The 16,642-nt window shown below is 36.6% G+C and overlaps 1 protein-coding gene and 1 non-coding gene across 2 annotated transcripts; one reads left to right on the top strand and one right to left on the bottom strand.

Moving 5' to 3' along the window:
- The first annotated feature begins 203 nt into the window (after positions 1-203).
- On the top strand, positions 204-310 carry LOC139845838 (small nucleolar RNA R71). The gene has a single exon (XR_011758594.1). It is a non-coding gene; the product is annotated as a small nucleolar RNA R71 (small nucleolar RNA).
- Positions 311-4,568: 4,258 nt separating this feature from the next.
- Positions 4,569-6,617, bottom strand: LOC139842186 (uncharacterized). The gene is made up of 2 exons (XM_071832356.1): positions 6,509-6,617; positions 4,569-6,406 (listed from the first exon to the last, which is right to left on the bottom strand). Exons 1-2 carry the CDS (start codon positions 6,615-6,617, stop codon positions 4,569-4,571), a joined length of 1,947 nt encoding a protein of 648 aa, XP_071688457.1.
- Positions 6,618-16,642: the final 10,025 nt, after the last annotated feature.

Raw genomic sequence — 16,642 nt, 5'->3', positions numbered from 1 at the left:
AATTGGCTCTAAATGCTTTAGATGAATGAAGAATATCTTTTTCCTGATACCACTCATGTGAGTGGGAGGCTATATTATCAATAATCTTGTGAGCTTCGGTTGCGGTTTTCTTCATAATGGAACCACCAGCGGCTGTGTCAATGTCCTTTCGTGTAGCAACGTCGACGCCTTTATAAAATTTTTGTACTATTTGAAAAGTCTCTAAACCATGTTGAGGACATCCTCTCAATATTTTTCTGAATCATGTCCACGCCTCATATAACGTTTCATTTGGCTTTTGCACGAACGTGACAATTTCTCCTTGAAGTCTCACGGCTTTAGATGCCAGAAAGAATCTTTGAAGAAATTTCTCAACTAAAACATCCCATGTATCAATCGCTCCTTCAGGTAACGATTCTAACCAATCTTTGGCTTCCCCTTTTAAAGTCCAGGGGAACAACATAAGATAAATAGTTTCATCCTCAACTTCTCGGATTTTAATTGGATTACAAATCCTATTAAAAGTTCGAAGATGTTCGTTTGGATCTTCTTTTGTTGTACCACTAAATTGGAATTGATTATTGATCATGTGTAGGATTTGTCCTTTGATTTCAAAATCTGGCGTTCTAACATCTGGCTGATTAATGGCATGACCTTGGCCCGTGCGTGTGGCTCTCATTCGGTCTTCCATACTTTGAGGTTCTGTTTCTTCCATAATTGAATTTATTGACTCTGAATCACTAGAAGATTCCAATTTAACGGTTTCTTCCTCGATAACCTCCGGATGAATAATTTGTGGTTCAGGACTTTGAAATTGTCCTTGAATATCCTCCGGGTCCTCAACTGTGAAGTCGGGTTCAAAAAATGGATTATCGAAAATTTGAATTGGAGTACTTGTTCGACTAGATGATGATTCTAAAGAAAAATCAATGGCGACAATATTGGCTAGATGTCTTGATCGAGTTACAGGTGGTGAACGTATGAAAGGTGGTGAACGTTTCGCTCGGTGCATTCACAGAATATCCTATTAGTTATAAAAATAAAAATTATATAAGTTATCAAATTAATAGACTTTTCTGATTTTGCTCACGTTTTGAATATCCAAAAGATGCAGCAGGTAGCCAGGACCCTTTAAATCGGAAATCCACAAGTCGCCACGAACAAATCGAACTATTACTACGAACCAGAAAATTGGTGTCTATTGATTTAATCGCTTACAATAATTTTTCTTCAAAATTTAAAGAAAAAAAAATTCTATGTCCTAAAAACTAGTGCGTAGAAATGAAAAAGAAAAAGTGCGTCGAAAAACATGAAGTTGAAAACAATCTAAAACTTAGAAACTAAAGTTCTATGTCTAAAGCTTAGCGTCTAAAAACTTAAAACTAAAAGTTGCGACTAAAGTCTAAAAATTCTAAAGGTAATAAAACTTATAATGAAATTCTAAAGGAAATCGGCAACTAAGTTATAAGGTATTAAAATTTATTAAATTCTAAAGCAAAAAGTGGCGCCGCAAAATTCTAAGGCTTCTAAAATTTAATTCTACGAAAAAGATCTTAAGGGAAATTACGGCAAAAACTAAAAACTAAGAATCTAAACTTAATCTAAGGCAAAACTATAATTACGAAACGATAAAATTAAAAACTACGAACTAAATAATAAAAAGATAAAAATTATAAAAAGATATAAACTAAAAATGATAAAAATAAAATTTATATAAAAATATTATTTTTATATTATTATTATATAAAAATATTAATCTATATAATTAATAAAAATAACTAAAACTTAATATTACTAATTATTATTAAACTAGAAATAAGTAATAAAATATTAAACCTTAATCTAATTAAATAATAATAATAAAAATTTAACCTAACAGCGTATTAATTGCATCCGAGGTTTGGTCAGTCACCTCAACTCATGCGGTCGCATGAGTTTTACTCCTCTGGCTCATGCGATCACATGGCCAGGCAGTCCAGGAAGTCTTTAGGCTTCGATCAGGCTTCGGCCCAATTAAAAATTTTAATTTTAATATTTATTTTGATTTTAGTTTTCAACTTTTTTTTTTTTACAAAATATATAAAGAAAAGATTTATATAAATTAAAATAGACTTATATTTTTAAAATCTAAAATTAAAAATACTTATTAATTTTATAAATTATAAACTAAAAATAGAAAATTAACTTTAAAAATATATAAACTTTTTATTTTATACATTTATATATATAGATATATTTTTTATTTTTATATTTTTAAGAGTTATATATAATTATATTTTTACAAAAATATAGCGTTTCGCTTTCGGTTTCCCCGGCAGCGGTGCCAAAAATACTTGATGTTAAAGCGGTGGTATATGAAATAGATATATTTTTATTACAAAATACGGTACAAATTACACAAGTTATTTATTTATTTATAGAATGGATATACCTAAACCTTGCTACAACACTTATAGGTAGTGTACCTAATCGTATAGTAGTGTAGTTTTTAGTAAGTCTGGTTCGTTCCACAGGGATCCTAGCGTAGCTTACACTATATTTTTAAACACTATATTTGTACAAAATATATATATAAATATAATATAGTAGTATTATTATTATTATTATAAAAGGAAGGTTTTACCGTTTAACGACCGATTTGTCAATTTTATATTTTTAAGTCACAATTAAAACCTAATGCAAAATATTATATATAAAAATAACTTAATTTAAAGCGTAAAATAAAAGAAGATAAATAAAACTACGATAAATAAAATTGCGAGTATTAAATGGCAATAAATAAAATTGCGAGTATTAAAAGTACGATGAGATATAAAATAGAATAATTATACTTATTTAAACTTCCGTAATCATGGTGTTTGACGTTTTGATTTTAATTTATTACACTGGGTTAATTATCCTTTGTCCTGGATTATTTGATATGTCTATCTGGTTTTTGTCCATAATGGTCCATCAGTCATAATTATAAAGTGTGAGTATCCTCGTCAAATTACCCTTATACTCGAAGTCAAATATTCCAACTAATTAGGGATTCAAACTGTAACAAGGTTTTAATACTTTGTTAATAATTACACCAGGTTATCGACTGTATGTAATCCAAGGTCTTAATACTTTGTTAACAATTACACTAACTATATGTAATCCACCCCTGTTTTAATGAGTCCATTGATTATTAATCCATTCCCGTGTCCGGTTAAATGAACGATTATTAGTATTTATAAATATCCCGTCCATCGTATCCAATAGAGCGTATGTGGTTATTTATAAATACGTCAAATTGTAAATCTCTATATTAAATTAACGAACTATTATTCAGTTAGACAAATATAAAGTCCATTAATAGTCCATAGTCCAATGTCCACAAGTGTCAGTCTTTTGTCCAAACCCTAATTATGGTCCAAAGTTCAATAACCATGTCTTAATATTTAGTCCAACATCACGATTACTTCAGCTCAAATAAGCATAATAATAACTTAGTTACGAGACATTAATTTAAAAAGGTTGAACATAACTTACAATGATTATTAATCGTGTAGCGTTACACGGACAGAGTTTTATGTAAAACATTCATTACAATAACCCAATTATTATTAATCTTAACTTAAACTTAATTATAATTATATATATATATATATATATATATATATATATATATATATATATATATATATATATATATATATATATATATATATATATTCTTACAGAGGAAAGAAAGAAGTGTGAAGGTGTAAGGTGTAATGAACTCGAGCAGAAGTCTGGCTTATTTATAGTACTTTTCCTGATCCTGAACCTCATGCGATCGCATGGGGTTCATGCCCATTTCCCATGTGATCGCATGGGCCTGCTGTCCAGCTCCAATGATTTTTGTTTTCTAGTTTGCCGACACATTATTTAAATATATATATAATATATATAATTTTATATAATTATATATATATATATATTATATTATATTCTTGTGCATAGTTGACTTGTAATTTTAGCTCCGTTGACTTGCGCGTTGATGCTCGGTTTATGTCTTGGCTCCGGATTTTCGAACGTCCATTCGTATTCTTTGAAATCTTGTACTTTGCGTTTCGCGGCTTGTACTCTTGTCAATCTTTAGACGTTATTCATCAATAAATTGAACCACTTAGATTGTATCTTGTACGTTTGAGCGTTCTGGTCATTTGCGTCTTTAAATCGTCGTTTCTGTCTTCTGTCTTCACATTTGTTATTTAAACGATTATCACTTGAAAATAGAACAATTGCAACTAAAAGCTTGTCTTTCTTGAATGATAATGCTATGAAATATGTGTTCGTTTTTAGCATTATCATTAGGTATGAATGCTATTTTTTACATTCGTAACGTGTAACGTTTTGTGTGTAGAAAAAATATCATTGATATTCAACTGCTGCACTTACAATATTTTTGTGTAACATCTTCTTATGGATTAGGGTGATCAAGCCTATCCATAAAACTACAAAAAATTGTATTGTGCTTATTCTGAACTGATGAAATAAAAAACATGTTTAACCAACTGCAGTGCACGATTCATGTTAATAGTATGTTCTTCCGTGCAGCGTTCTGCGCCATGCTTTTAAGGCTACCTCATGTTGGGCGGTTTGAAATACCCATTCACATCATTTCTGCTAAACAACTGCCTTGATGGTTCACCTCTAACAAAGTTTACTTTTGCTTCATAAATAACTGATCTTTCCCTTACCGGTCCAACGTACTCAGAGTGCACCACAGCCACACCATTTGGTGTTGGGAATCGCAATTCTGCATGTGGTGTTGAAGTAATTGCTCTAAATTTTTGAAGTGTTCTTCTTCCAAATAGAGCGTTGAACCTTGATCTGCCATCAAGGACTGTGAAGTCCACGATTTCTGTTCTGACCAAAGGATGTGCTCCCAACATTACCTCCAATTTAACCTTACCAACTGCCTTCATTGATTCTCCCGTGATGCCAGCGATCTTCAAGTTTGTGTAGCGGAGTCTGTCCTGCACGATGAACGGATAATCTTTGAAACAATCTAAATATAAGATGTCTGCCTCACTACCTATATCACTATAGATTCTGGTAATGCGCTTGTTCGCAATTACAGCTGAGATAACCACAGGCTCTTCTGACAGACGCCAATTTGGGATAGTGTGAAATATAATAGGAGCATACATCCACTGTTCCGCCCTGCGTTCTCTGTCTAATTCATACTCATCCCCCTCTTTCCAAACAACCTTTATGTGCCTTTCAGGGGTTGGATCCCTTTCATCATTTCTCTCCTCTCTCCTGTTCCAATCATGCCGTCCACCGTGATGCACCCTTCCTTGCCAAGCGAAATGCTTATTTGGATCATTCCTCCTATACTGTTTTCCTGGTAATAGATGCTTTAACTCTCCAGCTTTAATCTTTGCAATAATTTCCCTCATCACTGATTTACAATTGTCAGTGTCATGCCCATATGCCTCGTGAAAATCACACCACTTATCACTTTGTGGTCCCTGACGCTCTTTCATTGGTGGAGGAGGGTGGAAGGTTTCCTTAATAGGCTCGGTGAATAAAATTTGTTTTGGAGTTTTTGTTAAAGCCATGATGAGTGGATGCCTGTCTAATGGCTTCCGGTAATGGTAATTGTCATTCAGATGATTATTCCCCTTCCAACCATGTTGCTGTTTCTGGTAATTGTTATCATATCTACGTTGTCTCTGATAATTGTCATTCCTGTTCCGCTCTCCGCCTTGCTGTCTGAAATTTCTGTGATAATTATCAACTCTTGGATATCCCATCTCTCCTGCCCTTAAATGCTTCTGAGCAACGACCAATGCTTGGTGTAATGTCTTTGGGACATCATACCGTAACGCGTGAATCAGGCTTACGAAGCGATGCTGATCAAGACAAAAAATAAACCCTGAAAGAAGCTGAGATTCTGGTATGTTAGGTATCTTTTGACACTCGATGGTGTAGCGTTTCATGAAATTACTTAGTGACTCATTCTGTTGTATTGTTATTTCATGTGCATCAAGATGCGACAGCGTACAGCTTCTCAAACTTTGAAATTGCATCACAAACTTTGCCCTTAAATCAAGGAAACTGGTAATACTCCTTGGTGGCAAACTAGCAAACCACTCTCTACCCATTTTCTGTAATACATTTGGAAACATATGACACGCAGTTTCATCTTCCCAATGCTGCAATCTCATAACACTTTCAAACATGATAAGAAAGTCTTCTGGATCTGTTGTTCCATCATAAACACCAATTGATGGAATTCCCAAGTTTCTTGGTAATGGATATTCTGTAATTCGAGGGATAAAATACTGGGTTGACTCTGCCATTGCTGGTGGTTTAATAACTTTATCTCCAGTAATCAAAGCAAACAAATTGTCTACAGCTATTGCACGGATGGCAGGCTGTGCAATCTTCTGTTTGTATTTTGATGGTGCTGTTTTGGTCAAAATTCCATCAAACAATTTTCATGCCATCTCCTCAATCATAAAGAACTGTTCTTCTTCTTCCCCAAAGTCCCATTCATTCTCCACAAAACCTTCATCATTGTGTTCCTGCTCAGTATCTTCCACCAAAGTATTCAACTGATTGAATAGGTTAAACAATTGTTGTTTAGAAATTGACTTTCCTTTACTGGTATGCTTCATATTTACATCAGCTGTTCTCTTGAAAGAAACATTGTGTGTTCCTTATATGGCTTTCCACATGCCCCCACTAGAACTATCCATCAATGGTTTCTTCAATCGTGGTATGGTTTCATGCACATGCTCTTCTGTTGCACCGGTGTGCAATTGATCTTCTTCTTCGATTGAAGTTTCTTCCAGAGTTAGCTGATCGACTAGTATATTCTCAATGATGTTTTCATTGATTGGTTCGAGTGCTGCTTTTGCTTAGGGTGTTTTAGTTGCCTTTATGCTCTTGATATTCTTGCTGGTCTTTGAGACGGATGGCACCATATGTTGGTACGATTTTCCGTATAGCAGGTGTAAGGTACCAGTACAGAACACTATCCGCCTAGCGTAGAGCAATTGTATGTTGATTGATGTTTGCCCTAGGGAAATAATCCCTGCACACCCATAACACGGATGAGAGATCCGTGGGGTGGCCTCAATCAGTCTGTGGATCAATGTGTAATTGATCCGTGTAGCGCGCTGCTGCTAAGCAGTTAATGTTTTAGAGTGAGAAAGAACTGTGTGAGGAGAAAGTGTATTTCTCTCTGACTGAAGTTCCGATCAGATGATGTGAAATGTGGTGACCCAAGGGGTCTATTTATAGGCGTAGAATGTCCGAAATTCTCGGGATACACGTGTCAATCGCTGATTAATTCAGTTACGCGAAGTATCTGGAAGGTCGGTGGTGTGTGCTGACGTGGATGTGTGCCATTCACGCGCTTAGTAAAAGGGCTTAAGCATTGAAGCTGCCTGCAGGACTTACGCATGACGCTGGGCGGCAAATGTTAAAAACCGCCAAATATTGTTATCTTTTATGCTCTTTGATCGATTTTTCTGTATAAAAATGGTGTTTTTATGCGTGTATCCCCTAGAATACACCATTACTCCATTTCAACCATCCTACTCATATATGATGTGTCAAGTCCTCATCTATCCTTCCCGATTTGTGAAGCATCGAGCCTAAATATCTAAAGGACTCTTGTGGAGGTAAAGTCTGATCCCCAATCCGGACATCTACTATATCCTCTTGTTCCTCTTCGCTCATTTTGAAATCGCATCTAAGGTACTCCTATTTAGGTCTGCTAAGCCGTAGACCATTTGATTCTAGGGCAATCCTCCATTGCTCAAGCCTTCTGTTAAGCTTATCCTGGGAATCCGAAACTAATACAATATCGTCGGCGGATATTAGGCACCATGGGATGTTATCTTGAATCCTTTGAGTTAGTTCGTCTAGGATCAAAGCAAAAAGATATGGGCTAAGGGCCTATCCCTAATGTAAACCTACCTCTACAGGGAAAAACTCTGTGTTTCCTACCGTCGTACGTACACGAGTCTTCGCCCCTCGTACATATCTCTAATAGTTCTTATATATCTACTTGGGACACCCCTAACATTAAGAGTCTTCCAAATTAGCTCGCGCGGGACACAGTCATAAGCCTTTTCCAAGTCTAAGAACGCCATGTGTAGGTTCTTTTGTATTTCCCTATATTTCTTCATAAGACTTAAAACTTAAACTTAAAAGTTAAACTTTAATCGTAAAAGTAAAACGTAAAGTAAAACATAAAACTTAAACCATAAAACGTAAAACTTAAACTTAAAACATAAAAGGTAAAACGAAAATGTTAAATGTAATGCGTAAACGTAAATCGTAAACATAAAAATGTAAATTGTAAACATAAAGGATGAAAACATAAGATTTATAAATCTCTCACATTCACATATAGGAAGGATTTTGAAATATCATACTCATAAGATTTCAAAATCCCTATCATTGAAATCATCCAACCAAACATGTGATTTTATGGATTTTATAAATTCAAATCCTTCAAAATCCCACTAACTGTTAGAAATAAGGGTTAGAATTGACTGCCAAATTGATTCTTGATTCGTGTGTTCACTTTCTCTATAAAGTATTTTGACCTAACGATTGACTCGGTTTCACGAAATCTTTACAGGGATAAGATAAGAATCCAATTAGTGTTTTTGGCAATGAAATCACTAATCAAATTATCAGAGAGAAAGTGTGTTTTCTATTCATTAAAATCAAAGCAAAAACATATTTCTATATTTATAGGAAGCGAAAAGGTGCGAGTGAAAGTACGCAACCTTTCAACCAAAGGATGTAACCCTTCAACGAAAAGACACAACTTTTCGTTCGCACCTAATGGAAAATGGTGGAATTTTAAACCTTTTCAATACCACAATTTCCATAACAGAATCAAGTTAACTCTTACGAGCGTGTACTCCACACTCTCCAAACCCGTTATAAGTATAACTTAAAACCATTGCTTTCAAGTAAATCCCAATTAACTAAAATGATTGTTGATAACACTAAAATCACCAACAAATCCCCCCCCCCCCATTTTAGTGTAATCCTTGATTTACTAAAATAATTAAACAAACAGAACAAACCAATGCATAAATGAAAATGTTTCAGAAATTGAATTTTCACTTAGTATCATATTTACGAGAATTCGAGTATCAGGGTGTTTTAGAAATTGAACCCTTCCACTCATATGAAAACTATAAAATATTATACACATCAGTTTCTTACATATTCCTAAGACAATCTTGACACTATTATAAGCCATGTATCCCAATCCTTCAGTGAACATATTGGCAGCTAAGTCCAAATCTCCATTGAAGCGGTAAAACTTCATGTTCACATAGGTAGCTCTTTTAGTCTTGCACCCGCATTTGCAATTTTTCAAAAGAACTATTAAGAAGTTAAACTTCAACCTAACTCCACTTACGGGTCTAAACATACACTTTGGGATCAGTATATTTATGTGTTTCAATCTTCAGAAAGTAAGCTTACCTCATTGAATTCAGCTCCTAGCGTTGTACTAGAAGGGAATTGGGCGTCTCACTTTGGAAGATCTGGTTGGACTTCAATCCCACATCATTAGCCAACTTTTGCGCGCTTTCGACTAATGCTTTTGTCAAGTGATTTAGTCAAACTTTGTTGTGACCCAACAAAATTCACATATATCACTCCATTCGTGATCAACTCACGAAACATAGTATGTCTAAGGCATAAGTATCTAGATTTTCCCTTGTACATTTAACTATACGCCTTAGCCAACCAATATCCCATAATTAGGAATCTAAATGGACATTACTCTCATTCACCTCGACTTCAATCAATTTCCCTTAGTAATCCTTTAATCTAAATAATTACCAAGTTCTTATCATACCATAGGTAACTTGCGAATACTCAAACTCATTGATTGATAAGTCATTGCATTTGTCCACTTTCCATAAGTCACCAATGTAAACCTATAATTGTACACCCTTGATAATGGATCCTTATTATCATTATGTGCACGATTATTACCATTACATTGGATAGTGAGATTATAATTATAAATGCACATTTGTCAATCCACTTCTATGACCAAGAAGAAATGACAATAAGTTTATAGTGTCAGTAATCTCAACATCAATCTTTTGATTCAAGACACCTCATCTATACCAAGTTTAAAATACAAAAACTTGTAAATGTATCATCTTAGTGATCAATAATAAACTCCACACATTTTAATATGCCCTAGGATCACCATTGTGAATTAAACCATAACCCATGGTTGACTTTTACACATATTAAAATACTTAAGTCAAATCACAAAAAAATTGCTTAATCTCTCCAACATAATGTTATATTGGTGACTTGATGTTATCACATACATCACACTACCAATTTTTAAAGCATAAATAATGTTTCAATAACATTATAATATTGGTAGAAAATAAGCAACATGGTAACCTAATTCCATATTAATAAACACTAGTGTGCGTGTATCTATCATTTTATGATATATGCACATATACAGTTACGTGTCGCTTGCATCGAATGAAAGCATACAAATATGTATAATAAATAGTGGAAATAAATTAGTACCTTTCTCATGGTAAGTTGTACACCAAGTCATCCGAGAATATTCACGTACTAATATCCAGTTTGCACTAACACGTACATCCTGCATATGCTTATATGCTATTGGGCTATTTGGGTAAAACATAAAAATAAAAGGATATGTTATAATTCTCTCTTAGTTTTATCTTTATAACCCACATATGATCGGAGTTACATGTATATATTTTATATATACATATCCAATCATTGTGACCTTTCAACGACCACCCCTTGTTAATAACTATCAACTTACATTAACTACCAATTTGTAACCGCTTATTTTTAACCTTGTAATTACCCAAACAAACCGGTCAATATCAGTAACCACGTACCAAATCACACGATTTCAGACTCACGGGAATCATAACAGGATTACACCATGATCGATCCTCGAATCTAAACCACTTAGGCCGGTGTTGTCTGTAGCGACCCGTCCAAATCGTCACTGACGGCGCCGTCTACTTAGGTCCCGTTACGTGGTCATAAGTCTTTAAAACAACGTTGACCAAAAGATATGTCGCATTCATTTCAAATGTAAAGGTTGTTCAAGTTTACAAGAATAGTTCCACCACGAGTTACGATACAAAGTTTTAAGTACAAATGAAACTTATGCGACACAATTTAAAAGTATCCAAAAGACGCTCCATGTATGCATATATACTCGACATCCAATGCAAGTATCAAAATAATGAGCGGAAGCATGTATCATGTATCGTTCAAGGACCTGAGAAAAACATAGAAATCTGTCAACGAAAACGTTGGTGAAATCATAGGTTTAAGTAAGTAAGTACAAGTGGACCACAAGATTTGCATCAATGAAATAATAGTAATACATTCCAAAAGTTTGTTTCACGAGCACCCAATTATCAATGCTTAACATTTCCTTCCATTGAACCCCATCACTTAGTGCTAGAACATACACTGTTTCTCGAAAATATATTTCATTCGTAAACGGTAGCGAACCGTTTGAATGAGGGTTTGTCAAACCCATATGGATCCATACAACATAAGTTCTCGCTTACACCCGGCAAGTGTAACTAATGATAATCGAATTGAGGATTTTGTTCTAAACTCGTATGTAGAATGTTTGTTTTCCTGTACTTGTGTTCACTTAGTAAAGAAATGTTTATGTTTTCTCATCCCAAATGTAAGTTCAAAAAGAGTAAAAGTGAGACTATGATCTCACCTTGAGTGCACGAGTAGTAAAGTACTTCGACAAGTAAACGTGTGCAAAGAACAATGCTAGTCTTGACCTAAACAATAGGTTGTATCAATAACGGTAAACACGATAGGTCAAAGATGTTCAATTAGTCCTATGGCTCGTTACGACTCAATAATGTAGCATGTGAATCAAGTTGTCATGTTTCATGCAAGATACAAGTATAAAAGCATGTTAGAACGATTGCACAACCATTTGGTTAAGTTTGATTAAAAGTCAAACTTGGTCAAAGTCAAAGTCAACGGGGTCGGGTCGGGTATCCGACAATTTTTCTAAGTTATATAATCATATATGAGCATGTTGGCCAAGTTTCATGTTAATCGGAGGTCTAGAACATGCCAAACATTTTTCGTCAAAAGGTCAAGCAAACAGCCAGTTTTAGGCAAACGGGACGGCGTCCCAAGTTGCTAGACGGCGTCCCAAAATGAAGGTTGGGACGGCGTCCCAAGTTGCTAGACGGCATCCCAAAATGAAGGTTGGGACGGCGTCCTGAGTTTCTGGACGGCGTCCTGGTTGGTTTGCAGGCCCTGTTGCTGCAACTCTAAGTGCACGAACCAACAATCAAACCAACCCAAATTACAAACCGCAAACAATTAGAACATGTATTTTATATCACCGGAAAGGTAATTTGACGAGGAAAACACCTAGACACATTTCATCAAGCAATTCAACACTTACACACCCCAAAACTGCATTTAAACGTCCATAATCAAGGTTCAAGTTCCAAATATGCATTTCATGATTCGGGCAACCAATTTACATGTATGATATGCCGTTTCGAAGGTAATCATACACACATTGCAACAAAATTCTTATCTACAATATTTCATAGCATTTAGTGCATCAAAAGTTCATCTAAAGCTTATCAAACCCTAATCCAAGTTCACAAAATCACTAATCATGTTCTTGGAGTTTCCTTAATCAACCTATACATCAAAACGAAGCCAATGATACTAGGAACACAATTAGAACATGAACTTTTAACATCTAACAACATATGATCATCCAAAATTCAAGAACAACCCACCAAAATTCAAGCTCATGCTAGTTACACTAAAACAACGAGATCGAGCATACAAATTACATACACGACATCACAATGAGCCATAGACACTAACTAACACCATTTCAAGTCAAAAACACGAATTTAGAGAAATCTAGAGTTTTAGAAATGTTACCCAAACGAGATGAAGTTGGTACCAAAATGAAGAGGATGAAGAGAGGATCACGAATATGTAATTTATTTTGTTGTAAGCCTCCTAGATCGGATTTAGATGATGATTGAATGAATTTTGTAAATGGGTGTGTTTTCTTGCTAGAGAGAAAGAGAGAGATGGAGATGATAATGAATGGGTGAAAGGGGTTTGACCCTTTGACCTAGTCAAGGGTTTGATCCCTTGTCAAGTTTAGTCCCTCAACTTTCGTTCGGGTGCGTGAATTACCCAAACGAGATAATTTAAAACGCTTATCAACGGGAGATGTTATAAACATATAACGGAGTTTAAATTAGTATAACGGAAAAGAAAACGGAAAAAGGCGGGATATTACATTACCTACTCCTTAAAAGAAATTTCGTCCTTAAATTTAAGTAGGCGTAGTAGTCGTTGTTTCTTCCTCGAGATCTTGCGTTTCCGAATTCACGAATAGATGAGGATACTTCCTTTGCATTTGATCTTGTCTTTCCCAAGTAAACTCGGGTCCCCTTTTGGCGTTCCAACGGACTTTAACAATCGGAATTCGGCTTTGTTTCAATGTCTTGACGGAGTTGTCCACAATTTCAACCGGTTCCTCCACAAAATGAAGTTTGTCATCAATAGTAAGTTCCTCGAGAGGGATGACGATATCGGGTTCGGCAAGACACTTTTTCAAGTTAGATACATGGAAGGTAGGATGAACGGAGTTCAATTGAGGCGGAAGATCTAAACGATAAGCAACGGTTCCAATACGCTCCAAGATTTCGAAAGGACCAATATACCGCGGATTTAGCTTCCCGCATTTCCCAAAACGGATTACACCCTTCCAAGGTGCGACTTTTAACATTACTCGGTCACCGACTTGAAATTCAAGATCGTTGCGTCGTTTGTCGGTATAGCTCTTTTGACGACTTCGGGCCGTCCTAAGCCTATCTCGGATTTGAACGATTTTCTCGGTGGTTTCGTGAATGAGTTCGGGTCCGGTGATTTGCACGTCGCCTACTTCGGCCCAACAAAGAGGTGAACGACATTTGCGGCCATATAGCGCTTCAAAAGGTGCGGCTTTAATACTCGCGTGATAACTATTGTTGTAAGAGAACTCGGCGAGAGGTAAGTGCTTGTCCCAAGCTTTTCCGAAATCAACCACGCAAGCTCGTAACATGTCCTCTAAGGTTTGAATTGTGCGTTCACTTTGTCCATCGGTTTGAGGATGATATGCGGTGCTCATGTCTAAACGCGTTCCCAACGCTTCTTGCAATGTACGCCAAAATCTAGAAACGAAACGGCCATCTCGGTCGGAGATAATCGATAATGGTACACCGTGTCGGGCTACGATCTCCTTAATGTAAAGTTGTGCAAGTTTCTCCATTTTGTCCGTTTCTTTCATGGCAAGGAAGTGTGCGGATTTGGTGAGACGGTCAACAATAACCCAAATGGTATCATAACCGCCCGTCGTTTTTGGTAGTTTGGTGATAAAATCCATCGTTATTCTTTCCCACTTCCATTGCGGGATCTCGGGTTGTTGAAGTAGTCCGGACGGTCTTTGGTGTTCGGCTTTGACCTTGGAACATGTCAAGCACTTGGAAACATAAGTAGCTACGTCCCTTTTGATGTTCGGCCACCAATATAGTTGTTTAAGGTCGTGGTACATCTTATTGGCACCGGGGTGAATCGAGTATCGTGACTTATGGGCTTCATCTAAAATAAGGCTTCGTAGATCCCCATAACTAGGCACCCAAATTCTTCCGGCGGAATATCGGAGTCCGGTTTCTTTAACTTCGAATCGAGAGGTGAGGACGTTCAAGTGTTCGAGAGAGATGTTTTCATCCTTGAGAGCCTCATCTTGGGCTACCCGAATTTGGCTATTAAGGTTGGTGTGAATGGTGATGTTTAAAGCTCGGACACGGAGAGGCACCGCTCTTTCTTTTCGACTTAAGGCATCGGCTACTACATTTGCCTTCCCGGGATGGTAACGAAGCTCGCAATCGTAATCGTTTAAGGTTTCAATCCACCTTCGTTGTCTCATGTTTAGTTGCTTTTGATCGAAAATGTGTTGAAGGCTTTTGTGGTCGGTAAAGATAGTACTCTTGGTTCCATAAAGATAGTGTCTCCACATTTTAAGTGCAAAGACAACGGCTCCGAGTTCGAGATCATGTGTCGTATAGTTTCGTTCATGAATTTTGAGTTGTCGAGAAGCATAAGCAATGACTTTCGTTCGTTGCATCAATACACACCCAAAACCATGTTTCGAGGCATCACAATATACAACAAAGTCATCATTGCCTTCGGGAAGTGACAAGATAGGAGCGGTGGTTAGCTTCGTTTTCAAGATTTGGAATGCGGATTCATGTTCGGTCGCCCAAATGAATTTCTTTCCCTTGTGAGTCAATGCGGTTAGAGGACGTGCAACCAAAGAGAAATTTTCGATGAATCTACGATAGTACCCGGCGAGACCCAAAAATTGACGAATGTGAGTAGGAGTAGTAGGAGTCTCCCATTTGCTAATGGCTTCGATTTTCGTTGGATCGACTTTAATACCTTGGTCACTTACAACATGACCAAGAAATTGAACTTCCTTTAACCAAAATTCACACTTGGAGAATTTGGCATAGAGTTGTTCTTGTCTTAAAAGTTCAAGCACAAGTCGGAGATGTTGTTCGTGCTCTTCTTCATTTTTAGAATAGATCAATATGTCATCGATGAACACAATAACGAATTTATCGAGATACGGTTTGCACACGCGGTTCATAAGATCCATGAACACCGCCGGTGCGTTAGTGAGACCAAATGGCATGACAAGGAATTCATAACTACCATAACGAGTTCGGAAAGCGGTTTTGGAGACATCTTCCCCCTTAACCCTCAATTGATGATAACCCGAGCGGAGATCGATTTTCGAATATACACAAGACCCTTGTAGTTGATCAAAGAGGTCATCGATGCGAGGAAGAGGATATCGGTTCTTAACCGTCAATTTATTTAGTTCACGATAATCAATGCACATTCGTAGGGATCCGTCTTTCTTTTTAACAAACAAAATCGGAGCGCCCCAAGGTGAATGGCTAGGTTGGATAAAACCTCGATCAAGTAGTTCTTGGATTTGACTTTGCAATTCTTGCATTTCAGATGGAGCGAGTCTATATGGTGCACGTGCTACGGGTGCGGCTCCCGGAATAAGATCGATTTGGAATTCAACCGGTCGATGAGGCGGAAGACCCGGCAATTCGTCGGGAAATACATCGGAATAGTCACTAACAATTGGCACATCATCGATGTGCTTCTCATCGGACTCGACTTTCTTAACGTGAGCAAGGATCGCAAAACAACCCTTACGGAGTAGTTTTCTAACTTTAACACACGAAACGAGGTTGAGTCCGGTGCAACTCTTATCGCCATAGACGATCAAAGGTTCACCATTCTCGATAGGAATTCGGATTGCGTTAAGATCACAAAGAATGTGAGATTTCGTTTTGACTAACCAATTCATACCGATTATTACATCAAAGCTTCCTAGTTCCATGGGTATCAAATCAATTTCAAATTCCTTACCCAAAATGTTTATCGTACACCCCCGGTAATATGTGTCGGCACTTAATAGTTTCCCGTTAGCCACTTCAATGGTATAAGTGGTATCTAATGGAAGAGGTGGAGTGCTAAAAGAATGAGTCAAAGT

The sequence above is a fragment of the Rutidosis leptorrhynchoides genome, chromosome 4, assembly GCF_046630445.1.
Source record: "Rutidosis leptorrhynchoides isolate AG116_Rl617_1_P2 chromosome 4, CSIRO_AGI_Rlap_v1, whole genome shotgun sequence".
Lineage (NCBI taxonomy): Eukaryota > Viridiplantae > Streptophyta > Magnoliopsida > Asterales > Asteraceae > Rutidosis > Rutidosis leptorrhynchoides.
The sequence above is the reverse complement of the archived record's forward strand: the minus strand, read 5'-3'. Positions and strand labels throughout refer to the sequence as shown.